Source organism: Phocoena phocoena, chromosome 1 (assembly GCF_963924675.1).
Source record: "Phocoena phocoena chromosome 1, mPhoPho1.1, whole genome shotgun sequence".
In the NCBI taxonomy this organism is placed as follows: domain Eukaryota; kingdom Metazoa; phylum Chordata; class Mammalia; order Artiodactyla; family Phocoenidae; genus Phocoena; species Phocoena phocoena.
Genome location: NC_089219.1, coordinates 185,215,861 through 185,243,307, shown reverse-complemented (window position 1 = coordinate 185,243,307; position 27,447 = coordinate 185,215,861). Strand labels below are relative to the sequence as shown.

Sequence of the window (27,447 nt, the reverse complement as noted above, 5' to 3'; positions counted from 1 at the left end):
GCCCTCTCCCTGAGGCACAGGAAACAGTGGGACCTGAGCCCCACACGCTTCCCTGCCAGGGAAGGGGGCCCTGGCTTCTTGGGGAGCCTTCCCCACACTGATGTCCTAACAGCTTTCTAACAGTGAAAGCTGGGGGCATCCCACCCCAGGAGGCTGGGAGGCCAGGTGGTGGTCATGGGCCCTGCCACCCACAGCCCAGAGCTCAGGTCCCCAAGCCTTGCCCTCCTCACAGCCCCAGTGCTCCCGCAGCAGAGACCCTGTGGCTCGGGGGAGGGAACAGCCTGGGGAACCTCAGGGCCGCGATGCAGAGCATGGCTTGCGGACGCACGGTGCTGACCAAGGCCTCCGTGGATTCTTCAAGGATTAATGTCTGGAAGGGCCAGGAGGAAAGGAGAATTCCCCTCAGAGAGGGACACCAGCCCCGGCTCAGGAACTTCAGCGTGTCGACGTCGAACTAGGATGGAAGGACACTCAAACCTCTGCCTGCGGCCCCGCTGCCGCCCGCCCCCAGACCCTGCCCCACGCCGGGCGCAGGCCCCGCCCTGGCGTTCACCGTGGCCCGGCCCCTCCGTAGGCGTCCGGGGACGGGGGCCCACGAGGCAGACACTTTTGCCCGGCACCTGTCCGCTGGCCTGGCCGCCTAAGAGGCCAAGTCAGGCAGCTTCCAAGCCAGGGCTAATATCCAAAACCCAAGGAAGCGTGAGCCCTCGTTTTTTCCTACTTTCCTCCGCAGCTCTCAAAAAGCTCCAGAGAATTTCCTTACCACCTGTTCTTGTCCCAGAAATTCCAGAATACACTCATAGGCTTCCCTTTCCGACTGGCGCAATCCTGCAGCTGGGAAGAGGCCTGGCTGATTCTCTCGGTGCAACAGGAGAGCAGAAACCCCCTTCCCCCCACCCTCGGCCAAGAGGGCTCGGCAGTCGTCGGGGTCCAGCGTGGGTGCCCCAGCTCCAAGAACTAGCTGCTCCAGGCCTGTGGCCGAGAGTGGACCTCAGGAGCCTCCGTGGAAAGGCAACTACGTGGGGACTTGGTTAAGAGATTTTCTGCATCAGGTACGGCCGGGATAGGACAGCAATGGAAAGGGAGAGTCCTTTAAGTCACCCCCAGGGGCCGCAGATAGAAACCCCTGAATGGGAGGGGACTGGAAACGTCAAATCAGCCTCAGCGTCTCCCTTGACGATTGGGCTGGTGTAACCCTCGGGCGAGCCTCTCTGAGCGGGGACCCAGGTGTGGACACACAGACGGGGGGAGGGGGTGAGGCTAAGAATAGGCCTGTCCACCCATGGCCGTCGGGAGCGGGTGAAGCAAGAGGACGGAGGTGGCGGCAGCCCTGGGACCCGAAGCAACACCGGCCACTAAGCCTGAGGTCAGGCCATTCCTGCCGCAGAGCACCCTGGGTGTGCAGGTGGGGTTAAAGGCACAGCACAGCCGCTCTGTTTCAAGTGCCCGAATTCACGGCCCTGTGCTTTACGAGCCCTGCGACCTTCCCGAGTTAAAGCCCCTCGGCTCGCTTCCCCGTCTGTACAGTGGAGAGGATGACCGCCCCGTCACTGTTGTGAGGACTAAATGAACGAAAGCATAATGATAAATAATAAATGATAACAATAAATAATTAACACAGGGTAATGATAAATAAAGGAGAAATCTTGAGCAAATTAAATTCTCCTTTAACTCGGGGATGGTAATCACAGTGTCTGTTATGATGGTTAAATCAATTCGTTCACGTAAAAAATTTAGAACGGCCTCTGGCCCACAGTAGGAGATCAGTAAGTGCTTTCTTTTTCACACGTTGCATTGAGCACCTTTTACGTGAAATGTGCTCTTTCAGGCAGAGCTTACAGACGTAGCGTGGACATATCAACAGGTCCCTTCACGGGACATTGTTTCGTGTCCTCGTGGAGGAATTACTTCTGCGTCTGCCCATACGCTTTTGTGTGTATGCATATACACATATATATGTATGTGTATGTACACACAGGAGGTCAGAGAAAATCTCACTGACTGAACCTGAGTGGCCCTGGAGGCCGTGAGGAGCAAGCCCTACAGATATCTGGGGAAAGAACTTTCTAGGCCAGAAGAGCAGCCCTCGCAAAGGCCCTGGGGCAGGACCACGCCTGATATGTTCCTGCAACAGCCCGGAGGCCTGGAGCCTGGAGTTGGGGGAGCAGGGAGAGTGGCCAGCCACGAAGGCAGAGCGGTCAGGGCACAGGTCAGGAGGTCCTCGCGAGGCCACTGTAAGGATGGCTGTAGGGACTCTGGGTTTTGCTCTGTAAGGGATGGAGCCCTGGGTAGGTTCCCGGTAAAACAGTGGCAGGTGGTCTGCTTTGTTCAACAGAATCACCCTGGCCATTGAGTTGAGACGAGAGAGTTGGGGGGATGGTGTGGAGCGTGGCAGGGGGTGCACGGTAATAACCCAAGGGAGGGGTGATGGGGGCTGGGACCAGGGCAGGTAGGAGAAAGCGCTCAGACTCTGTATCTATGTGGAAGGCAGGACCAAGAAGGGAGAGCAGTGAGCTGGGTGTGAGAGAACACAGAAGCGCAGATGTGGAGCCTGAGGGACTGCGCTAGTGGGTGGGGCAGGTCTGGGGCTGGCAACAGAGTCCGGAGGGAGCGTAGCTGGGACGCCTACGAGGCATCAAAGTGGAAATGTCACCGGGCAGCTGGATTTAAGAGTCGGGAATTCAGGGGTGGGATCTGGGACTTGCTGACACACCGGTGGGTCTAGAGGTCTGCCGTGGCTCTCCTGAACGGCCAAGAGCCCCAGACAATGTCCTGGACCCCATCCAGCTCCAGGCCCCTCAGGGAGGCAGGTCTCAAAAAGGACAGGCATGCAGAGACCAGAGCTGCGACTGGGCAGCCAGGAGTGGGCAGACTCGCGCCGATCAATGAGTCCCCAGCGAGGGCTGGGCAACCAAGCACCATCACCTCTGAGCCGCTGGGAGCTGAGACACAGCCCCTTCCTGGGCTAACTCACCTGCTAAGTTAGGGTTCCAAGAGACACGGTCAGCCAATGGTGAAAAGGTGACCTGTTTAATTTTCGCTTGTTGGGAGGTGAATCCATCTGCGCACTCGGGGCGGCAGCCAGGGCGGGCTGCAGAAAAGGAAAGGCAACTGGCTGAGCGGTGCCCCCTCCGGTCCCACTGCCAGCTCCCCGCTCCCCCCCGCTGGGAAGTGGGGACCCTCTAAGGGCCCTGCTTCCTCCCCACCTCTCTGCATGTGGATGGTTCAGACTCAGAGGTGGCCTCCCATTGCTCTGCCTTGGGAGGCTCGCTGCTGAAATCCTGAAGCCCCCGACCCCTTGCCCAATTCATAATCCCATTCTGCCCTGCGGCTGGGGGGCTAACAGCCCCCAGATGTCTGCCCAGGTCCTGCCTGGGAGCAGGAGGTTAGTGCTGCCTGGCCGCGTCTCCCACGCTGGACACTGGGTCCCCAGCCCCCACAGGACCCTCCAGGGGCCCGTCTCCTCCTGCCGCCCCATCCTACTCGCTGGACTTGGTTGCTTCCTTTGACGGGGAGCTTCCCCCTCGGCATGCACCCTGGGGACACTGGTCACGGTTTCCCTGGGCCTCACTCCTTATAATGGTCTAAAACACAGAATCCACAAAATCTGGGCCGTGATCCACGACTCAGTTTGGTGGAAGAAGTTCAGGTCTGAGATTGGGATGCTCACACTTTTCCAGAGACCCTGGGCTGTGTCCCCTCGGAGCCCACCCCAGAATGGAGCGCCCCGGCCCCCAAAGCCGCAGTCCCTGGAGCCCAGGGAGGGCAGAGGGCACAGTGGGGCCAGCCTACCCATGGGCATCTGCCCAGCCTCACGCCCTGCCCCGGGGCCGCCGCGAGGGCCGGCGGAAGGGATGCCTCACCTGACACTTGGTGCCTCAGCTCTGGGGCCCACGCCCATCCTGGGCATCGAGGCTCCAGGGGGCGCTGCGCTGGGTTCCAGAGCGGTCCCTGCAGGGCAGGCATGGAGGCAGCCGATGCGAGCTACCCTCCCCGCCCCGTTGTGACCTGGGCAGTCCACCCCCCCCCCGCCCCCTACCTCATCCAGCTTTGGAGAAGAGGGGCTGTTTCTCCCCCCAGAACGGCTCTGAGGAGGCTCAGCCCCTCCCATCACTGAGCACAGTCTCGGAACCCCCAGGGGCTGCCGTGGCCCCGGGTCCTTCTCGGGGAGGGACCCCCAGAGCCCAGCTCCTCGGGCCCCGGGCGTAGGGGGACCAAGGAGCTTCAACTCCTGCTTCCATCCTGCCCGGGGACGCAGAGAGCTTCCCCCACAACCCCACCCCCTGCCCCCCAGGGACCTGGCCAGATCCTCTGCTCACGAAATTCAGCACAAAAGAACCTTCCTCACCAGCTCCGCCTCACAAAGACAGACTTTATTGGAGTATCTGGCACGGAAACCCCACCGCTCCAGCCCCGCAGCCGAGGACACAGCCACTTCTCAGGTGCACCAGGCATCACACAGGACCAGTAAGTCAACGCAAAGGACTCGCGGGCGTGGAGGGCACACTCCGCGAGGACCCGGGGCGGCAGGGGGCAGAGGCTGTGCTCAAGGGCAACGCGCTCATACACCCACCGCAACGGAACAGCGCCCAAAGTCAACACGACGGGGCAGGCGCACCCAGAGCCAGGATGCTGCGGGCCGGGAGCACAGGGATGCAGGCTTCCCCTCAGGTCCCTCCCTCCTCCCGACCCCTCGGCCGGGCCGCCCTGCCCCGGGCAGCGGGAGAACTGTGCCTCGTCCGGGTCAGGCCTCAAAGTTCTTAGAGGGGCTTCCCTGGTGGCACAGTGGTTGGGAGTCCGCCTGCCGATGCAGGGGATACGGGTTCGTGCCCCGGTCCGGGAAGATCCCACATGCCGCGGAGCGGCTGGGCCCGTGAGCCACGGCCGCTGAGCCTGCGCGTCCGGAGCCTGTGCTCTGCAACAGGAGAGGCCACAACGGTGAGAGGCCCGCGTACCGCAAAAAAAAAAAAAAAAAAAGTTCTTAGAGCGTCGAGCTGTCTGTGTAGCCCCCGTCCTACAGACAGAGGATGCCACGTGGGCAAGGTCAGTGCTTGGTGCGTCCAAACCTCCCAGCCTCAGCTCAGCGGCTCTCTCCTGGGAGCAGGACCCCTATTTGGGGCTCTGACCCGGCAGCAAAGGCCAGGGGATGAGAGCCCAGGACCACGGATGGTCTTAGCACGGCCAGCTGCCGGGCCTCAAGTCCCAGCGCCAGGATGATTCATTAACGCCCTGCAAGGCGGGTATCCCAATGTCTGTAAAAACAAGGACTTGCCCTCCTTCAAGGAAATCCGGTCTCAGGGCAGAAGCACAGCCAAGTGCGGGAAGGAGCAATGACACCCCCGGCCCTGGGAACGCGCCACAGGGGGCGCCCTTCCAGAAGCACGTGTAAAACGCTGGTTTTTAGGATGACGACGATGAAAAGACATCAGAGGAAGTGGGGCGGTGCGGGGGTGGGGGGGGCAGGCAGTGGCCTGCAAGCCCTCAAGAGGCCCAGAGAAGGTGGTCAGCTCCCGGCCAGGGCCTACTGATACTCCAATCTGGAGAGGCCTCCAACCCAAGGCTCCAGGGTCTGGGTCGATGCTGGGAGCCTCAGGACAAGGGCGCACACAGTGACAGGGGCCCCTACGAGGAAGTCACGGGGTCAGGAAAAGAGCAGAGCCGAGGAAGAGACTCCGCCAGGACACACTGACCTTTAACCTAGCTCTCGGTGTGTGCATCACAGAGCACATCATAGAGGGGACGACTCGCCCCCAGCCCGGGCACCCCTACAGCCTGAGAGCTGGGAAATGGGGGAGGGAGGTGCAGCCCCCAGCAGCAGTGGGGCAGGAGGGCCAGGGGCTGTTCTCTGGGGATGCGTCCCCTACCACACGTCTTGCACACGGAGACAGATGCTGTTAGTCAGAGGCAAGGCCTCGAGTCCGGTAGGCCTGTCTCTGGGGAATAAAGCATTGTCATATTACAGGGATCTTGGGGACAAACCACAAATATAAATCCATAGGCCAGAGCTTCTGAACAAAAACTGGTAAAAAAAAAAAAAAAAAAAAAATAGTCTCAGCTCCAGGTCATCGACCTGCGATGGGGGAGGAGAGCCGAAGAGGGCTTCAAGGGTGGGCGGTCTCAGCCCCAGCCCCGCTGGGAAGCAGTCTCTTCGGCCTGCCGGCCACGGTGTCTGGAGCCCAGGGTCACACCTGGCTGATGATCTCTCCATTCTCAGGTACAAACACTTGCACGGGGGCCCCCTCAGGCGATCTCCGGAGCACACACACGGTGGGCACCTGCCCAGGCCAGGGGGAAAGGAGAGGTGGGTGAGCAAAGCAGGTAGAGACATCAGGACAGCAAGCCCGGCCACACCATCCTTGTCCCTTAAGGACGCTGACCAGTGGCAGCACCGGCCCAGCCACTCAGCCCTTGCCTCCGCAGCAGGCTCTCTGTGCCCTCGTCCATTTCCACTCCAGCTTTCTCTGGGGTGTGACAGGCACCCTGACCTTTGCTCCACCCCCACCCCATCCCCCCCCAGCTCACTTCTCATCACCCTCCCCGTCTGGCAGGTTGGGATGGGCTGGGCCCGGGCCAAGGACAGGTCCAAGCTCGCAGGCATGGAAAGGCACGTCAGCTGGAGGGTGCGGCCTGGGACTGCGGCCAGGGTGCTGCCAGGCCCAGGATGCCAGCTGCAGCCCAGAGAACTGGGGGCGGGGGAGGGAGGTGCAGCTGGGCCCGGCCAGAATCTTGGGTCTCAAAGCAGCAGCCTGTTGGGGGCTCCTGGAGCACACCCCCTGCAGAGCCCTCCTTCCCAGGGAGCAATAAAGAAAGGCTCACTCAGCACTCCCCTGGCAGTCCAGTGGTTAAGACTCAGCGCTCCCAGTGCAGGGGGCATGGGTCCGATCCCTGGTCGGGAAACTAAGATCCCACATGCCACGCAGCCAAAAAAAAAAAGAAAGCTCATGCACCGTCCCCCTCTTCCAGAAAGAAAAAGCTGGGCACAGAAATCAAGAGTGGCCATGCTACCTCATGTCGGGGTGCTCCACCTATATGCTGCCCACCAACTCGGTCCCTGACCTCGGGGGGCCCCAGGTGATAATAACACCACGTATTAGTACTTACTATGCATTGCTCTAATCATTTCACACATATTAACTCATCTCAAGTTCTTACTGCCCCTCTGTGATGGGTCCTTTAAGACTCCCATTTTACAGCGAGAGTGACAGAGGATCAGAGGAGTTAATAAACCTGCCCAGTGCTGGCAGGGCTGAGACTTGAACCGGGGCCTGCGCCCTTAGCCATCAGTCACCCTGCTTCTCAGCTGGGTGGCGGGAGGGCAGTGGGGCGCAGTAGCTGGCTGACAGGCAGTCACAGGTTATGGCTCCTGCATACACACTGCCAGACTCTCCCTCCGTCCTGGGCACTCAAGTCGGGAGACTGGGGGGTGATGTGGATTGGCCTTATGGTTATAAATAGAGGCCTATCTGTTTTGTAGATCATCGGTGGAGCCATTAGGAAAAAAGGTCTTAGGTGTCCGGGAGGGTCACCTCCACTGGCGCACGTGGACGCGCGCTCTAGAGCTAAACGTGCAGGCGAACTCAGGAGGCCCCCAGGGGAGTCTTCCTGCGGGCCTTCCAGAGCCGCGAGGAAATGCTCTGGGGCCTATTCCTCCGAGCTGAAAGCTGCCCGGCCACCGGACTGCAGGCTGTGCGCCTGCGCCCCAGCGCCAGATCGCGGGACCTGGCCGGACCCGTGCGCGTACCTGTGTGCGCGCGAAGCTCTCGGCGCCAGGCGGCAGGCTGCGCACGCGGAAAGCCCCCTGGCGGTCCAGCGAGTGGGGGCGTGAGCTCCGGAGCCGGGCCCGCTCGTGCCACGACTTGAGCTCCTCGGACACGGCCGCCTTGCTGAGCCCGCGGCCCGCGGGGCTGTCGCGCAAAGAGGGCGTCCGGACCACGCGGCCGTGGGCGGGCGGTGGGCGCTGCCAGCGCGGGGCGGCCGCGTCCTCGCCGCGCCCCGGGCCCCACTCGCCCCACTGGCCGGGCGGCGGGCGGCCCTCAGCCAGCACCAGGTAGCGCGTGGCCCTCAGGCAGGCGGGGGGAGGCCGGAGTCGGGGGCCGCGGGGCACGCGCGGGCGGGGCGGCGCGGGCGGGGACAGTGGCCGCAGGAAGGAGATGTCGGGGCTGCTGCTGCCAGGCGGCGTCGGGTGCGACAGGCTGGAGGCGTCGGAACCGCTGTCCTCGGAGCACGAGTGGCAGGCGGGGCACGGCACGGGAGCGGGTGCCGTCACCGTGTAGTAAGTGGGGCGGCGGCGCGGGAGGGCGCTGCGACCCCTGCCGTCGGGGCCCGCGCGGAAGGGGTCGGTCCTATGGAGAGAAGAGGGGGCTCTGAGCCAGCCCTGCCTGGTTGGCGGGGAAGGCATCGCGCGTGCGCGGCCTCGGCCACGCCTCCCCACGTGCCCACAGCCTCCTGGCCCGGCTTGCCCTACACGCCCCTCCTGCACCCCACACCACTGCTCCACTGCACGCTGGGGTTTGGGTCACGGAGGCCACCCACAGCTGGCTCCTGTTCTCAGCCATCTCAGGTGCGAGGCATCCAGTGGCATTTCATCCACACAATCTGAACAGGCGGACACAGTCAAGCGTCCGAGGTGAAGGCGTGAGGCTGGTATGTGGCCCACCCCGAGGGACTACCAGTGAAGAGAGGAGAGGGCGGGCCCCTCTACAGCCAAGGGCAGAGGCCTCAGGAGAAACCGCCCTGGGGCACCTGCATCCTGGACTTGCCGCCTCCCAGTCTGGAGGCGGTGGTTTGTGTCCAGCTGCGCTGCTCTATATGGCAGCCCCAGCCGGCTAGGACAGGGTGGCCGCATGCAGGTGGCCCTCCCCAGGGCACTAGCTCGGGACAGCCAGCGGGGCTGGAATCCAGCCTCCCTCTGCCAGCACCCCGGGAGCAGGCCTGTCCGTCCAGCGGGGGCGCCTTTCACTAATCTGCGCAAAGGCCCTGTGTGTAAAAAGGCCCCCCAGTATGTAAACTATAAGATGCATTTCTGGGCTCCAGCCCAGCGCTGCCCAGAAGTAAAGTTAACCTGACGGAAGAACCCAGCAACGTCCTGAGGGTGCCCTGGGCTGTCGGACGGTGTGGCCGACACTGCCTGTCGTGCCTCGGTCAGTGAAACGAGCACCAAACAGCAGGGAACTTGGAAAGGAGCATTTAGTGGGTTCTCATTATTCATGGGTTCTGTATTTGCAGATTCACCGACTGCTCCAATTGATCTGTAGCCTCAAAATCAACACTCCCGGCGCTCTCGTGGTCACGTGTGGACACACGCAGGGTGGTGAAAATTCTGAGTTGCCCAGCAGGCTTTCCCAGCCGAGGCTCTGAGTTCTGGGTTCAGCTATCATACTATTCCCACAGTCTGTTTAGTATCACACTTTTCATATTTTTTGTGCATTTTGTTGGTGGTTTCAGTATCTAAAATGGCCCCAGAGTTGACGCTGCAGGGCCACCTGGTGTCCTGAGCTCAAGGAAGCGGGGACGTGATTTACGGAGAAAATAACGTGTTAGATGAGCTTCGTTCAGGCGTGAGATCTAGGGCTGTTGGCCCTGAGTTCAGTGTTAATGAGTCGATGGTACGTATTAGATAAGGTGTCTTTAAACAGAGACCCCATAAAACAAGGTTACGTATGGATCAGTTTACAGACACGTTGTGACCAGAAGCTGTAACCCTGTGTGTCCCCGGGAGCAGTGGTTCAGCGTTTGCACTTCACAGGACGTAACTACCCAAGTAATGAGAATCAACTGTACGTCAGTTGAAAACGTGACCCGTCCATCGTCAAGAGACTAATAATAAAACGATGACAGACAACTGCAAAAGTATCTTCTGAGATACACTCGCTCTCGCAGGAGAGTCTGCAGAGACGGGAAGCAAAGTGGAATCTGGCTGTGCAAAGACAAAACCGGAGTCTTTGGAAGAAAACACCTTGCTTCACACGTGACTCGCCCTTGGCTTTGCTGGTTGGGGCGCAGCCTCTATTGAGAGGTGCTTAAGAAAAGATCCCAAGGAGAAGCCACTGCACAAGCCATGTGTCACCCACGGGTGTCCCACATAATCCTGGAAGCCACCACCCTCCGAAGGTAAGTTCTCAATGGTGGGTCTCGCCCCCTGCATCGCTGGGGTGGCCTGTCTCTTACCTCAGGGGCTGTGACTGGCCCCTCCTGCCCTGCATCTCAGGGGTGGCCGGGGCACTGATGCGGCCCTGCCGCTGCCCGGCAACGTTGCGGACGGGGACCACGTAGCAGGAGGCAGGGCTGGGGTCGCTGGGCCCATCCTGCGGGGTGCTGGCCGGGCTGCTGGAGATTGGAGGGATTGGAGACAGGTCAGCAGCAGGAATGCCTCCATCCAGGGGCTCCGGTGTGCGGAGGGACGGACTCATGCCTCCCCCCATCACACGCAGGATGGGGGTCTCCTGCACTGTGCACCCCCGCCCCGATCCCACCTGCTCCTGGCCCTCCCTTCCCCCCGCCTGACCTGGACTCGCTTCCGGGCTCAGAAGACTTCCTGGGCTTCTCGTAGGGGTGGTCCAGGCTTGTCTCCTTCCAGGGGCTGTTCTGGATGGGGGCCCGCTCCAGGCCCCCCGTGTCAAGGCCTGCTGGCTGCAGCCCCTCGAGGGTTTGGGGCGGGAGAGGCCGGGAAGGCGCATCTGGGGGAGGTTTTGGCACTTGAGATGCCTCTGCAGGTAAAGGAAGCCCGGAGGGCAGTGGTGGGGGAACCAGCCCAACCAGAACCTCCGTGGCCTGTGCCTGGCCCGCCGTCCCGTGGCTGTCAGTCCGGCAGTGCCAGGCCATGGCTCTGGGCCCAGATGCTTCTAAACACTTTATTCTCCTTTCAGACTTACTCCTTACAGCTCCATTTTATACCTGCCTCCTACAGGAAGCCTCCCCAGATTGCCTCTCTTGGCTCACATGACTCTCCTTTCTAACCTTTACTCCTGATGCCATGTCTGCAGCTAACCTCCTGTTTCCCTATTTTTCCTCTCACGCTGTGCCCACGTGTGCTGTTTCCTTACTGGCCTGGGCCCTCCCCTGGGCAGGACCTCACCACCCTCTTGGCCCACCTTGACCCCTCAGCATCGTTAGGGTTTGTCACCAGGGTTCTCAATCTACGGACTTTTGTTTTCTCCCTCAGTGCTACCCTGTTTTCACAAAGGGCAATGACCGTGGCCGGATGGCTGAGGCTCTGACGGGTGCGTATTGACGTAAAGGCTAAGTCCCAGGCAAAGGCAGGGAGGCCCGGGGCCCAAGGCTCTGCTGGATTCCCCTTCCCCTCCCGGTCACGATGACCGAGCACCCGGACCGGCAAAGCGTCAGCACATCCCCCCTCTCACCCACGCACAGGGCGAACAGGCGGAGCGGACGCTGAGCCCAGCCCGGCTCCCGCCTCCTTTAGCTCACTGAGAACTCACAGCCAATGCCGCCCAAGCCCCGAGTTCTCGCGCAGGAGCCCAGCGCTCACAACAGCCCCTAAACCGCCCTCTCACCTTCCTCACGGAGCAGCCCGTCCAACAGGGAGCTGTCATCTGAGGCGCCGAGCTCTGGGGAGGCCAAAGGAGAGAGGAGGAGGTGAAGAAATCCCCCCGCAGATCTGGGGCGTCAGCAGTGCTGAGCAGCTGCCCCGCCCCCTTCCTGATAGCATCCCTTATCGGGAGATACCAACCATGTGTTCAGTACTGTGCTAGGTGTGAATTTATCACTTGGAAGGAGAAAATAAAAGTCAGTAAATAGGAGTGAGGAGACAGGAAACTCCATTTTAATCCTGGCTCTGCCATTAGCTTTGTAACCTCGAATAAGCCATTTCAATGCTCTGGGCCTCCGTTTCCCCATCTATTAAAAAAAAAAAAGCCAGGCCTTCGTCTGGCAGGGTTTCCAGGCAGTGGAGGGGAAGGCAGAAAGTCATTTTGGAAGGCCCCCGGGGTAAAGAGACTTTTGCTAACTGTTGTATAGTCTTCTGATACCGTAAGTACAGCTCAACTCAAGCACCCGCAAACCTGAGAACCCCTGCATTACCAGTGAGAGTGGGAATTGCAGCTATGGGGTCGTGGGCTCTCACAGTTCAAGTGAGAGTCTGGCCGTCTGGGTCAGGAAGGTCCTTCCCTGGTGACGGGACAGCCACCTAAGGACATGGAGGGTAGCCCTTCTGCATGGGCAGCAGTCTGGACCCAGGAAGACAGAGGACTCAAATTTACCATTGTCCTGAAAACACTGAAACTTCAGCTACTCGGTCTACACCTAACGTGACCTGGATGGGACTCACAAAGCATTTTCAACTACATTTGAGAACACGGGTGAGGGCAAACTGACAATAGCTAATTATTTCTCTTGGGCTTTTCTAAGTGCCTTGTATATGTGAATTCACGTGATCCTCCTAACAAGCGTGTACGGTGAGATGACCATCTCCCCGTGGCAGCTCAGGACACAGAGGCTTGGAGGAGCTGATAACATAGCTTAGGTCAAACCGCCGGAAGGTGGTTGAGTCAGATTCACACCCAGACCGTCTGACCAGAGTCTGGCCCTTCACCACCACCATTTACGGGCTCTCCTGTTAGCTGGCCTTTCATGCAGAGGTCATTAACCAGAAAATTCTAAGAAAAGTAGATTCCGTTTCCAGCCATCTGAAAATCCTCTATAACAGGGATTGGCTGGTGGCAGGCCTGTGGGACAAATCCAGTTAACGGGCTGCTTTGTTTTTACTTTTGGCCACACCGCGAGGCATGCGGGATCTTAGTTCCCTGACCCGTGCGCCCTGCAGTGGAGGCACAGAGTCTTAACCGCTGGACCACCAGCGAAGTCCCTTAAAAAAATTTTTTTTTTTCTGGCTGCTTTTATAAATAAAGTTGTATTGAAACACAACTGTGGGTTTGTTTACGTAATGTCTTTCATGATACGATGTCCAAGCTGAGTAGTAATGACGGAGGCCACATGGCCCACGAGCCTAAAACATTTACTCCCTGGACCTTTACAGAAGTTTGTCAACGTTTGCTCCTCCATTTAAATGAGACAGAACCTTTACACAGAGCAGTTTGTAAACCATGCAGGGTCGGCTGCCCACGGAGCAGCCCGTGCTTTAAGGTTCAACTGGGGAGACATGCTCTTACCTAATGCTGGTTCCCAGCCTCTGATCTTTTATAAAAGCCTGGGGAACCGAGATGTTTATTTTTCACAAATGTCAATTTGAAGAAATTGTGGGACTGTTACTGTCACGGTCCAGGGATGCCGGGGTCGGGGGCTGGGTATAGTCATGTGTTTGGGGTTTGAATATATGGTCTGGGAAGACAGCCGTCACCCCCGGCTGTTTAATCACAGGTGGTTCATGGGGGCTGCTTGCTGTCTTGGCCACGCTGCCCCACAGCCCTGCCCTCGGCCCAGCAGCGGCAGGAGGACACCCCAGGCAGAGGCCATACAAACGCTGGGCATCCTCAGAGGCTGCGCCGTCCCGTGCAACAGCCACTAGCTGTATGTGGCTGTTTTAAATTAAATTAAAATTTTAGTTCCTCAGCCGCACGGGTCACAATCCAACCGCTCAACAGTCCCATGCAGTGAGTGCCTGCCACATTGGACAGCACGGATCTGGAACGTTTCATCATGGAAGAATTCCTACCAGCGTTGCCAGCACGGGCGCCGCTAATCAACAAGTGCGTCCTGAGCACCTGTTACGTCAGCTCGGTGCTGGGGGGCCTTTCTCATCAGGCTCCCTGTGGTCGATTAGTCCCGCAGCTGACCGCTCCCCCCACCTGCAGAGGACGAGCTAATGGCTGCCACCTGGTACAATTAGGTTCCAAATGGAGTGACCTTCCTGCAGAGACCAAGAGGGTGGGTGGATTTCTCTAACTTTTTTGGGGTTTAGTTTGTTTGCTTTTTTTTTCCTCTTTAATTCAAAACACCTTTCAGCTACTAATTATTTTTTCATACATCTTTATTGCTAGTTAATTATTAATCCCTCTCTACTTCCTGCTTTCAGGGCGAGCCCAGCTGGGCAGATGGCCAAGAGCAGGAATTACCTGTCTAGAACCACCTCCTCCTGGGCTCCCAGGAGAAGACATTGCAACCAGGACCTCAGGCCTCGTCAACACAGGACACTAGACCCAGGACCTCAGGCCTCATCGACACAGGGCACTAGACCCAGGACCTAAGGCCTCGTCAACACAGGACACTAGACCCAGGACCTCAGGCCTCGTCAACACAGGACACTAGATCCAGGATCTCAGGCCTCATCAACACAGGACACTAGACCCAGGACCTAAGGCCTCATCGACACAGGACGTTAGACCCAGGACCTCAGGCCTCGTCAACACAGGACACTAGACCCAGGACCTCAGGCCTCATCGACACAGGACGTTAGACCCAGGACCTCAGGCCTCATCAACACAGGACACTAGACCCAGGACCTCAGGCCTCGTCAACACAGGACACTAGATCCAGGATCTCAGGCCTCATCAACACAGGACACTAGACCCAGGACCTAAGGCCTCGTCAACACAGGACGTTAGACCCAGGACCTCGGCCTGGTCAGGACAGGACATTAGACCCAGGACCTCGGCCTGGTCAGTACAGGACATTAGGCCCAAGACCTCAGGCCTCATCGACACAGGACACTAGACCCAGGACCTTGGCCTGGTCAGGACAGGACACTAGACCCAGGACCTCGGGCCTCATCGCCACAGCACACTAGACCCAGGACCTCAGGCCTCATCGCCACAGCACATTAGACCCAGGACCTCGGCCTGGTCAGGCCAGGGCTGCAGGTGGAGAGCAAAGCTGCCTCTCTGATCAGGAGGGTGGAAGCAGTCGCATGGCCAGGCCCCTTCCCCACAGCTCTATTTCCCCTGGACTAAGTGCCCCCTCCCGCGGATGGTTGGCCAAGCCCCAGGCGTGTCCTGGCCTGCTCCCCACTCCCAACAAGCAGCCTCATCGTCGCAATGATAGTAGCAGAGCCACAGCCCTACGCTGTCCACCACCCCACACCGCAGGCCTGTGGTCAGAGGAGCCCACAGGGCGGCGTGAGGCCAGACGGGACACAGGAGGGGCTGGGACACACGGGGCACAGCCCCCCGGGCCCCTGCCACCAGGACAGCAACGAGCCCTCAGGGGCTTCCGTGCCCAAGTCAGCAGCTGCCTTTCAAGGGGAGGTCGCATCCTGGGCCCTGTCAGGAACAGAGGGAGGACGGAGGCCCCTCTCCACCAGAGCCGGTCGGCCGTCCTGCCTGGGTCTCCCCGTCGCCCGGGGTTACTGGGTCAGCTGTCGCGTGGAGGCATCTCCTCCCTCGTCCTCCACTCCTGGCTGCTGGGGGGGACCTGGGAGGCATCTGGACTCACCCTAAATTAGAGGCCACGTGCGCAACCGGGGCAGGAGGCGGCCTTGGCACAGAGCTGACCTGAGGGGCAGGGGTGGGAGCTGGGGAGCCCAGGTGGAGGCCCCAGATCCAGTTCAGCCCAGGGCCCAACTCCCTGTGCCAGCTCCCTCACACGCACGGGAGGCCTGGGACCCAGGAGAGGCCTGGGGGAGGGCGAGCCCAATGCCCTGGCGTGGAACGGAAGGGAGGCCTCCAAGGACTGACCTGACAGGTTGGGCTCGGGTCAGGAGAATGAAAAAGCCACACGCGAGGGCCCAGAACCACTTGCTGGAAGAGGAACCGGCCTGGACGACTCACTGCCGCACAGTCAGCGGGCGCTGGACCCCGGGCTCAGGGACTAGACTAAGAGGCACAGTAACTAGAGAACAGAGTGCGGGGGCCCCAGTCCTGACTGGGCGGTTCTAGGTACTTCAGGGACGGTGGGTATGCACTTCCACCAGAGCATCCACCGGCAGCCATGGGCCCTGCAGCAGTTCAGCGAGCAGATATGCACAGAATGTGGGCCCTCGGCCGCGCTCACGGGACCACCTGCCCTGTGGGCCTGGGATCAGAGGGCTGGACAAACCCTTGAGATAAGCTGAGGTCAGCCTGGGGGTGCCTCCTGTCCGGGAGGTCTCCTGCAGGGCGTGGATTTCGAGGGAGGAGTGGGTTGTTTTCTAAGGAAATGGGGAGGGTCTCAGGGGAGGGTGATGGCTGGGCTGAGGCTTGTGGGGTTGCCATGGGTCAGGATGGGGTGGGGCGGACCGGGGAAGCAGGTTTCCCCCGACGACGACGACGACGACGACGACGATGGGGATGGGTCGGGACGGGTCTGGGACCAGCCGGATGGGTCTGGGACCACCGCTGCTCACCTGGGCCTGGGGCCAGGGTGGGAGGGGCCCCGTTGCCTCGCTGCCACTCCCCCAGGCAGCGCTGCAGGTCCCGCAGCTTCTTCTCTTCCTGCTGCATCGCCTGCTTCCGCTGCCGGCGCGCCTGGCGGCCCAGGTTCCCCTCCCGGCACAGGCGCCGCGCGGCCTCGGCGATCTGCAGCTGCAGGGCCAGCTCCCTCTCCAGGCTGCTCAGTGGGTCCTGGGGGAGGACGCAGTGAGCGACACCGGAACGGCCCAGACCCCCAGCAGACGGCGGCGTCCAGGGCCCAGGACCCACCCAGCAGCCTGACCCCGAGCCAGGTGGGGAGGGACTGAGGTGGACGCTTCCCTCCCACCCCAAAGGGCCGGGCAGACGAGCCACCCGTCACACCACGGGGAGGGACCCGAGGGTCCAAGCCACCCCATGGCCCTCCTCCTGTGCTGAGAAAGGGGAGGATGGCCCCAGGAGCCAGAGCGACCCGTCCGCACAGGCCACTGCCTCTCCGGGCCGGCTGCGCTCTTGGCTGGCCTTCTGCCCTCAGAGGACTGAACCCCATGTCCTCCCTTGAGGTCCCAGCCCTCCCTGAGGCCACGTGGGCTACACGTAGGCGGGTGCCCCTTGTCCACGCAGAGCCAAGCGGCCTGAGCTGTGTGATGCTAGAGCAGAGACCCCTGCAGAGGGGAAGCAAGGCCTGGGGACCACAGCCGCCAGCCTCGGGGAGCAGGGACGGTGCCCTGCAGCACCTCACCTCTCTGTGCAAGGCCCACTCGTCCAGTTTGTAAGCGGCTCCGATCCTACGGCGGACCTTGGGGGCCTTCTCGCCCAGCCTGAAGGGGTACTCTGCAGGCAAGATGCCCGTCAGCTCCTGCGGGGGAAGCAAGTTCGTGCCAAGCCGCTCTCCACGCATCCAGCCCTTGGCCGAGCAGGAACAGCCCATCCGGCGGGCCCTGGGTGACCTGTGCCGCCCTTTCCCAGAGGCCTCTGCCCATCTCCGCGCGTCCCAGCGTCCAGGGCTGCCCCTCGTCCGGGAATCTGCCCTGGCCTGGCTATGGTCCCCGCAGGCGCCTCCATCCACTCGGTCCCCTGCAGCCCCTCCTCTGCCCGGCCGTATGCCTGGGCCCTGCGGGGAAGAGCTATCCCCTTGCTGTGCCATCCGGTGCCCCGTCTGACCCCCAGAACTTTCTCAGGACCGGGCCTCCCAGTCCTCGGCACCGACAGACCAGCACGCGGCTCCAGCCCCCGGGGTGAAGCCTGCGCTTGTGCGCGGCGGGGGCCCAGCCTCACCGCTTCCCGCAGACAGATCCTCCTCAGCTCCTCCAGGCAGGCCTCCAGCCGCGCCTCCAGGGCCCTCTGCTGCTTGCGCACCGCGTGGGTCAGCTCCTTCGCGGGGGCCACCGGGCTGTCGGGGCCTGCGGCGGGGCAGGGGCGCGCGCTCAGGGGAGCCTGTCCCGGGCGCCGCGGGACGTCCCCGGGGCTGACGGCGCACACGCGCGCTCAGGAGGCCTCACGCCTGCCCAGGCTGCGGGCCGGCCACCACAGCAGGCCGTGTCACACCCAAAAGGTGGCGTGTACCCCGGCGGCCCAACGGCACCGTTATGGCTCGGAGGGACGGGCGGCCCCTCGGCCGTGTGCGGTGAGGGCCAGGCTGTGGTCAGAGCCCGTTCCTTCCCGCCCTTCCCTTCCCAGCCGCCACCCGTGGCAGGTGCCTTCTTCCTTGTCTGCTCCCCCACCCCTCTCACACACACACACACACACACACACATATACATACACGCACACATACACACATATAGACATACACACACATACATACACACACGCATACATACACACACCTACACACACACTGCATGCGCCTCTTCTCTCTCTGTCCAACCAGACCCGAATGGGCCCATCGGCTGTGGCCAACCTGAGCCACGGCCCCTTCCCGCGAACCAGATAAGAGCTTTCAGCTTCTTAGGAATCGTGGGGCCAGAGCTGAACACGGCAGGTAGCTGTTCAGATAGGATTGACCCTCCAGGCCAGAGCCCCCCCTCCCACCAGGGAGGAAAACTCTCAGCCCTTCCAGGGTCTGCACCCCGCTGCCCCGCACAGTGGCCTCCCCGCCGCCCCCGCCTTGGGCCCCTCGGCCTGGCCGGGCCTGGAGCCTGGGACTCGAGGAGTCGGTGGGGTCGGGGGCGCTGAAGCCCTCACCAGACTGCAGGATGATGCCGCTGTCGGTGTCGCTGACCTCATCCTTGCTTTCCATGGTGGACTTCTGGGAGGAGGGGGCACAGAGGAGGAGGGGCCGACACCCTTCCCAGCCTGGGCCAGGATGTGCAGGTGGCCTGGAGTTTCCCCAGCTTTTAAAATAACAAAAAATGATACATGTAAACCCCCTTGCCTCCAAACAGAGCTGTTGAGTCAGGTGGGTGAGGGTGGGAGATGTGGCGTGAGGCCCATGCTTCCGGGGGAGTGAGTCTGGGATGGGGGCGTCAGTGCTAGGGGCGCTGCGGACAGAAGGCTCTGTGGGCCTCTCCAGCGCACCTGCCCTGGGCCCAGCCTGGGCCCCTGCCACCTACTTCCCAGAGAGGCCTCCGAGCCCAAGGGGTGACAGCAGTGGTGGCCACAGGGACCACGACACTGGGGAGAAAGCCCATGAGGACAGGAGCAAAGAGAGAGGATGGAAAGGAGGGAACAAGAAAAAGGTGGGAGGACAAGTCAAGGAGGAAGGGAAGGAGAGGAGGGAGGGGAAACGTCGGTGCCAGGAGGGAGGCACGGTTGACGGTCCTCAGCCCGAGACCCATCCCGCCGCCCCCGTGGGTGAGGGCACCGGGCACTCAGCCAGGCCCTGTCCCGAGGCCCACAGCCCAGGCTGCCTGCTGTCTGTCTACACCAGGCGGTCCACCCGAGGGCAGGTGCCCAAAGCCGTGAGCCAACTCCCGGGCCACCAGCTATGCCTGGGAGGCCCCTCGAAGGGGAGGGGGCCCGGACCTCACACCCCACAGCCGGGAGCGAGGCAGCGCGCACGTGCGTGTGTGTTGGGTGCGTGCTGCCGGGGCTGGAGGGGTGACCAGAGCCGAAGCTGCCCCAAGATGGGAAGGAGACCACGGCCACGCTGCTTGCCCGGGCTGGGAGCACGTGTACAGCTCAGGTAGAGTTCCAGGTGTGCGTCTGCCGGCAGCAGTCACCCCGGCCGCACCCGCTGGCGCCCCCTCTCTCCTCGCCAAGTCTGCACCCCTGCTCAGGGTCCCAGCTGGCCGGGGCCTGGCGGCGGCTGGCTGGAGCCAGGGTGGGGAGCGCGGGCGGGGCCCGGGCAGGCGGCCTGGAAGGAAAGCCCAGCCACCTCCTCCCTGAGTCAGCCATTGAGCAACAGTCCAAAAGTCCTCCGGAGTCTCTGTCTGGAGCTTCTCCTGCTTCTCCTCAGGGCACCACTGCTGGGCCGGGGGCGGGGGCTCCTCAGCCAGTGGGAGACAAGCTGAGCCTGCAGCCAGGCCCCTGGAGGAGGGACCGCTGACGGCCAGGCCCCAGGAGCACCTCTCTGCCCGTGGACGGCTTTACAGACCTACAGAAACAGCACAGCCTATCAGAGCACCTTGGGCCTCAGTTAAAAACCTCGCCCTGAAAACAATAGGTACCTGCACTTTGGAGTTTCAGTTCTCCAAGAAAGTCTAGAGAGTGGAGGGTAGGATTTTTTTTTTTTTTTTTTTAAAGTTTATATGGGGCCTTTGTGAAGATGCCAAGGAGAGAGCCTGGCCACACGTTCTGGGAACCGAGACCAGGGTACTTGGCGTGAGTTAGCTCTGCCTGGTTCACCCTCCCAAACCCTCATCCCTCCTGGAGATGGAGCGGGACAGACGGCAGGCAGCTCCCCCACCGCCCGCTGCAGAGCCCTGGGCAGCCTGTGGGCCTCCCCAGCAGCCAGGGGCAGGGCCCTGCCAGAGCAAGGAAGCAAGGCCGTCCTAGCACGTCTGCTTGGACGAGGGAGGGGATGATGTGGGCGGGAAGCCATCAATTACTCACACTTACTAATTAATTATTAACCATTAAGGAGTTGCCTTGGGAAGCTCTGACAACTCAGCCCTGCTTCTCATGTTGTTGCCTGTTGCAGAGTGAGCAGAAATTGCAGGGACCGAGGGGTGGCCCGGCAGAACGGCCCCCTCAGCCCCTTCCTCCCTCTGGCCTGGGTCGGGGGCAGGCCTGCTCCAAGTAGGGCAGAGAGCACGGACCGGAGGTTGGAAGCCCCAGATTCCAGCCTGGATCCTGCCATCACCTATGTGATCTTAGGGGAGCTCACCTCACCTCTCACCTGGCTGGGCCTCCCGTCCTCACAGGCACGGTGAAAACTGGACGGTACCCGGGGCCCTGGCCAGTCCCCGTACTGAATCTGGATAGCGCCAGGTTGAGCAGGAAGGACCCACACGTGTGCGGCCCGCTCATCTGCCCCCTCCCCGGAGGCAGCCCTCCGGCTTCGGGGACCCTGTCCCAGGGCCCGCAGGCTCCCGTGGGTGTTGAAGGCATAGCTTTCAGATACAGGCAGTTCTGGGAATATCCCCGCCTCTCCGCATGGGAACCCTCCCTGCCCTCCAGACCCGCAGCCCCAGGTGGCAAGCCCTATCCATTCACCCCGAACAGAGAAAAAGAACGGAGAACAAGCAAACGAATGCAAACCCCCAGGAAAATGCAGAGGAGGACAAAAGGGGAGGAAGGGGAGCGCCGTGCACTTGCCCTCGGGCTGAGCCACTGGGACCCTCTCCCGTCACAAATGTGGCCCCAAAGGGAGGCCCTGGGACGCTCTCGTCCCAGCCTTCCCCGCTCCCGTGGAAACTGAGGCCTGGGAACTACAGTGCCGGGTCCTCATCCGAGCCCACCAGCACCCCCATCACCCCTGTGCCCTGTGGCTGACGGCCACTGCTGGGCCCCCCTAGGGGCCCCCCTGGGCCGGCTTGCCCTCGCCCCAAAGACCCGCTCCAGCTGCCCCACCCTCACCTGCTTCCAGCTCAGTCCAGGAGTCCGGGAAATGGCCCCTGGTCCCAAGTCAGGGGACCGAGGGGCCTGGCATGTCTCCTCAGGGTGTCCCAGGCCGCCCCGTGCTCTCTGACCCACTTCCGCTCCCCACGCCGATGGCCGGTGGCTGTCCCTCCCCTGGTCCCGCCTGTGTCCCTCCCAGGCTGCCCGGCCAGGGGAGCCAGGTTACTTGTTCCAACTTGAGTCAGAGGGAGGAGCGGTGAGCAAGCCCTTCCCAGAGCAAAGCCTGCCCCACAGGCAGCCCGGGCCTCTGCACTTCCGGGGGCCGCGCAGGCGGGAGAAAGGGGCTCCCCACAGAGGAACCCCAGAAGAAGGCAGCAGGGATCAGGCCTTCGCGGCCTCAAGGGCCCCCCTGCCCTGTGCTGAGCTGCCCGCCCCCCCAGATTCCGGCTCCGCGCAGCGCCCAGAGCAGGCAAAGACCCCGGCGCGTGGGGACCACCGGCGAGAAACCTACATGCTGACAAGGAGGGCCCCTGCTCCCCAGACCCTGAAGTGGGGCCAAGGCCAGATGAGATTAGAAACTCCGGGCCAGGCCGTGACCCCGGAACTCCACACGGGGCGGCTCTGGGGTCCCACAGCAGGCCAGGCTGTTCTGATCACAGACATTTCCCTCCAGAATCATCATGGCCGCCACCTCCCTGTTTATCTTTACAACCATCCCTCCACAGGGCCCATGGCGCATTGACCTGGACCCCAGTCCTCTCCCTAGTCCACAGGAGGGCCACTGGGACCCCGGGGTCTAAGCTCACTCCCCAACCACCGGGGGCCAGAGACCAAAATGGAACTTGTTCCCTACAAGAAATGAGCCTCTGGGGCTCCACGCCACTGACCTTCAAGGAAAACCAACAGTTTGGAATTCACTCTATTTCATTGGTGGAAGCAAGGGCCAAAGACACTGTGACCCATCACAGGAGGCAGGAAGACAGACAGCGCTGCACACGGAGGAGACCCCTCAAGGCTTAACGCCACCCGCTTTGCTCACCACGCCCCTCACCTTGGGATCCCAGCACTCACGAGTCTCCAATAGCTCCACTCCCCCAACACCAAGACGACCTCCCCAGCCCCAAGACCACCTCCCCATCCCCTAGACCAATCCCAGCTCCAAGACCACCTCCCGAACCCCTAGACCACCCCTCCAGACCCTAGACCACCTCCCCATCCCCAAGACCAAATACCTAGTGCCAAAGACTACCTCCCCAGCCCCTAGACCACCTCCCCAGCCCCTAGACCACCTCTCCAGTCCCTATAGCACCACTCCAGCCCCAAAGACCACCACCCCAGCCACAAGATCACCTCTGCAGGCCCTAGACCACCTCCCCAGCCACAAGAGCACCTCCCCAGGCCCTAGACCATGTCCCTAGCCCCACGACCACCTCTCCAGCCCTATATACCACCTCCCCAGCCCCTAGACCACATGCCGAGCCCCAAGACCAACTCCCCAGCACCTAGACCACCTCCCCAGCCCCAAAGACCACCTCCCCAGACCCAACAACCACCTCCCCAGCCCCAAGACCACATCCCCAGCCCCAAAGACCACTTCCCCAGCCCTAAATACCACCTCCCCAGCCCCTAGACCACATGCCGAGCCCCAAGACCACCTCCCCAGTGCCTAGACCACCTCCCCAGCCACTAGACCACCACGCCAGCCCTAAGAGCAACTCACCAGCCCCTAGCCCACCTCCCCAGCCCCTAGACCACCTTCCCAGCCCCAAAGACCACATCCCCAAACCCTACACCACCTCCCCAGCCCCAAAAACCACCTCCCGAGCCCCTAGAACACCTCCCAAGCCCCTAGAACACCTCCCCAGCCCTTAGACTCATCCCTAAAGACCACCTCCCCAGCCCCTAGACCACCTCCCCAGCCACTAGACCACCACGCCAGCCCTAAGAGCAACTCACCAGCCCCTAGCCCACCTCCCCAGCCCCTAGACCACCTTCCCAGCCCCAAAGACCACATCCCCAAACCCTACACCACCTCCCCAGCCCCAAAAACCACCTCCCGAGCGCCTAGAACACCTCCCAAGCCCCTAGAACACCTCCCCAGCCCTTAGACTCATCCCTAAAGACCACCTCCCCAGCCCCTAGACCACCTCCCCAGCCCCAAAGACCACCCCTCAGTCCCAGGACCAATTCCCCAGCCCCAAAGACCAACTTCCCAGCCCCAAGACCACATCCCCAACCAGAAGACAACCTTCCCAGCCCCAAAGACCAACTCCCCAGCCCCTAGACCACACCCTGAGCTCCAAGACCACCTCCCCAGCCCCTAGACCACCTCCCCCACCCCTAGACCACCTCCCCAGTCCCAAGACCACCTCCTCAGCCCAAAGACCACCTCCCCAGCCCCTAGTCCACCTCTCCAGCCCTTTGACCACCTCCCCAACCCAAAATATCACCTCCCCAGCCAGAATACCACCTCACCAGTCCCAGAGATCACCTCCCCAACCCCAGGAGCACCGCCCCAGGCCCTAGACCACCTCTCCAGTCCCTAGAACACCTCCCCACACCAAAGACCACCTCCTCAGCCCCTAGACCCACTCCCAGCTCCAAGACCACCTCCTCAGCCCCTTGACCACCTCCCCAGCCCCAAGAGCACCTCCCCAGGCCCAAGACCACCTCCCAAGTCCATAAACCACCTCCACAGCCCCAAGACCACCACTCCAGCCTCAAGACCACTTCCCCAGCCCCTAGACCACCTCCCCAGCCCCTAGTTCACCTCCCCTGCCCCTAGACAACCTCCCCAGCCGCAAAGATCACCTTCCCAACACCAAAGACCACCTCCTCAGCCCCAAAGACCAACTCCCCAGTCCCAAAGACCAACCCCCGAGCCCCAAGACCACCTCCCCAGCCCCAAAGACCACTTCCCCAGGCCCAAGACCACGTCCCCAGCCAGAAGACCACCTCCCCAGCCCCGAGTCCACCTCCCCAGCCCCTAGACCACCTCGCGAGACCCGAAGACCACCTCCCCAGCCCCGAGACCATCTCCCCAGCCCCATGACCACCTCCCCAGCCCCAAGACCACCTCCCCAGCCCCGAGACCATCTCCCCAGCCCCGAGACCATCTCCCCAGCCCCACGACCACCTCCCCAGCCCCAAGACCACCTCCCCATCCCCGAGACCGTCTCCCCAGCCCCAAAGACTACCTCCCCAGCCCCAAAAACCAACTACCCAGCCCCTAATACCACCTCCCAAGCCCCAAAGACCACCTCCCAAGCCCCTAGACCACCTCCCCAGCCCCAAACACCACCTCCCCAGCCGCAAGAACCACCTCCCCAGTGCCTAGACCATCTCCCCAGCCCCAAAGACCACCTCCCCAGCCCAAATACCACCTCCCCAGCCCCAAGACCACCTCCCCAGCCCCTACTCCACCTCCCCAGCCCGTTGACCACCTCCCCAACTCCTAGACCACCTCCCAAGCCACTAGTCCACCTCCCCAGCCCCAAAGACCACCTCCCCAGACCCAAAACCACCTCCCCAGCCCCAGAGACCACCTCCACAGCCCCAAAGACCACTTCCCCAGCCCCAAAGACCACCTCCCCAGCCCCAAAGACCAACTCCCCAGCCCCCAAAACCAACTCCCCAGCCCCAAATACCACCTCCCCAGCCCCAAAGACCACCTAGCCAGCCCCAAGACCCCGTCCCCAGCCGGAAGACCACCACCCCAGCCCCAAAGACCTAATCCCCAGCCCCTAGACCACATCCCGAGCTTCGAGACCACCTCTCCAGCCCCAAAGTCTACCTCCCCAGCCCCAAAGACCATCTCCCCAGCCCCAGTCCCAGCCCCCAGGGCAGGGATGACAGAAGAAGTCACCCCCCCAACCACCTTCTGTGGAGCTGTGTCACCAACACAGGCAGTCTCCCTACTCCCCCTGCACACCACCCATCTCCCCTCACATTCCTGTGCACACCGTCTGTCCAAACAATGTGAGCCCTGAGCCCTCCAGGCTGACCACCCCCTTCTTTACCTGGGCTGAGGCTGAGGGGCCCCAACAGGGGACAGCCCCCCTGTGCTGGGGGGCCTACTCTGGGTCTCCCAAAGAGCCCGCAGCCCTTCCCTTCCCCCCCTACAGGTTTGTCACAGTCTTCCCACAACAAACAGAGGAGTTGACTCTGAAGCTGCCACCCAGCCTCCACCTTGCCCATCCCCCAGCTCCGGGGTGGGGGGAGGGAGTGATGGAAGTTTCTAGAATCAACTCATAGCATATTTTTTAATGCATAAACTAAGATGAAGAGAATCACTAAGATAATGGATTATATTAAATACAGTTCTAAAAACAGTAAAACATAGTAATCTATATATGTTTCTTTATTAACATTAAACAGGATCTAGTAGTGGGCAGTTCCGTAGCAATGACGATGGTAAACGATGTTTCATGACCGACGGTAAACCAGGTTTCAAGACAGCTATCACAGCTGCACTGTGATATGAAACCCTCTGTGGGGTCTATGAACGGCAAATCACAGGTACTACCAATGGTTACAAGGCAATGCTAAATTTCAGTAAAGGTTAGTGAAAAATAAACCCTTCCCATCCGAGTACACGACCCTCTGAATGCTATCCACAGATGCTTGGGTGCCCATGGACCCAGTTAAGAATCCCGCCCTCAGGTAACCACCCCCATCTCTGAGCTCAGGGAGAGAAGGACAGAGGACCGACCAGTCTCTGCGTTGATCCTCTGGAATCCTCAAAGGCCCCTTGCTCCCTCAAATTCACACGCAGCATTTCCCAGCCCAGCAGGATCTGAGGCTTGCAGTGGGACCAGCCAACCAACTCTCCCAAGACCCCCAAGGCCATGGATCTCCCTGGCTGCCATGCCCTTCAATTCAAAGTATCCAGAGTGGGCATTCCAGAGGCCTGCTGAGAACGTAGGGTTCAGCGCCCTGCTCCCAGCCAGTGCCCCGAACCCCAACCCCACAGCATCATTGGTGAGGAAGCGGGGTTTCCCCACACACTTGGAATCTGATCTTTGAAAGAAGGGGAAAAATTGCATCTCTTCAGGGTTTTCATCTCCTAAGGAAAAGTCCTGAATCAGAAAACTCTTGCACCTCCTGCATCCATCCACTCTCCATTATTTTTTTTAAGTTCCTCCTTTAAGTTTCCTGTGATACATGAGATCGGAAGTCAAAGCAAGGGCCCGACCTGACGCCCCAACCAGCACCCAGCAAAGAAGAGTCTCAGGCGCTCCTACAATTTCACTTAAACAATTAAGGAGCCAATCGTCGGCTGCTCGAGCCAAAACAGTGAAAAGAGAAGGGAGGGAAATATCCCGGGACCCTCCAGGCGAGGGGGGCGGGAGATGGTTCCTCAAACTGTTTTCTTTCCCCTCTCCTCCCTTCCCAGTGGGAAAGGTGCTCGCCTCCAGCGAGCGATGGTGGAGCGGGCTGGGACAGGGGACTCCACGACGGCCTGGAATGTGCCCTGGAATCAGACCTCTAGGCTCTTCTCAAAAAGCCCCTTTGTCCGGTCCACCCTGCTCCCCTCCCCCACCGCGCCCTCCGCGTCCAGGCGGCCCGAGACTCTGCTCCTTTTGTCTGCCTTCCCGGAACCTGCCAGGGGATCCACAGGCGTGGGGAAGGTCGGAGGAGAAAGGTCGAGGAGACGGAAACATGCATTTTCGGTAGGAACTCGGAATTCCCACCCCCCGGCAAATTCCCCCCATTCCCCGCAGGGCCCCCTCCTCTAAGGCGGAAGACTGTGGGTTAGGGGCTCGATCCCCCCGGCTCCCGCGTCGCGCCCCGGCGCTCCCCCTTACCTGTCCCATGGAGATCCCTCGCCGCCCGCCTGCCCCCGCGCCCCCCGCGCGCGCCTAGCAGCCTCGGGACCTGCTCGTCCAGGCCAGCTCTCCTCCCCCCGCGACTCCTCCCGGCCTCCCCTCCCCGGAGGTATTTCATTTAACTTCGGCATTTGCAGCATCCCAAATGTTAAAGATCCCAAGACATCTGTCCCCTGGGGCGTACCAAGGCCCAGAGGAAAGAGGGGAAAGACGCAGGAAGGGACCCGGGAGTCCGATCCGGGAGCCGGGGCGGGGCCGCGCGTCGGGGCGGGGAGGTGCCCGCGGGGGTGGGCGTCCCGCGGGGACCTGGGCGCGGGGCGAGGCCGGCCCCCTCTTCCCGCTTCCGGACGCGCGCGCGGCGGGACCCCCCCGCGCAGCCAGTTCCCGCGGCCCGGCGGGGGAAGCTCCTCCCGGACCCGGGCCGCCTTCCCTCCGCG

At 61.5% G+C, this 27,447-nt stretch overlaps 1 protein-coding gene across 3 annotated transcripts; it reads right to left on the bottom strand.

Annotated features, from left to right (window-relative positions):
* Positions 1-6,182: 6,182 nt before the first annotated feature.
* On the bottom strand, positions 6,183-27,150 carry INAVA (innate immunity activator). Of its 3 annotated transcripts, XM_065890330.1 has the most exons (10): positions 26,990-27,150; positions 18,426-18,574; positions 17,517-17,641; positions 16,981-17,097; positions 16,235-16,451; positions 11,514-11,567; positions 10,505-10,706; positions 10,168-10,326; positions 7,730-8,342; positions 6,183-6,275 (listed from the first exon to the last, which is right to left on the bottom strand). In XM_065890330.1, exons 1-10 carry the CDS (start codon positions 27,148-27,150, stop codon positions 6,183-6,185), a joined length of 1,890 nt encoding a protein of 629 aa, XP_065746402.1. The 3 variants fall into 3 exon arrangements, with proteins under 3 accessions (XP_065746402.1, XP_065746410.1, XP_065746411.1); XM_065890338.1 differs by lacking the exon at positions 26,990-27,150 and having other exon boundaries at positions 7,787-8,342; positions 18,426-18,480; XM_065890339.1 differs by lacking the exons at positions 16,235-16,451; positions 16,981-17,097; positions 17,517-17,641; positions 18,426-18,574; positions 26,990-27,150 and having other exon boundaries at positions 10,505-10,704; positions 11,514-11,552.
* Positions 27,151-27,447: the final 297 nt, after the last annotated feature.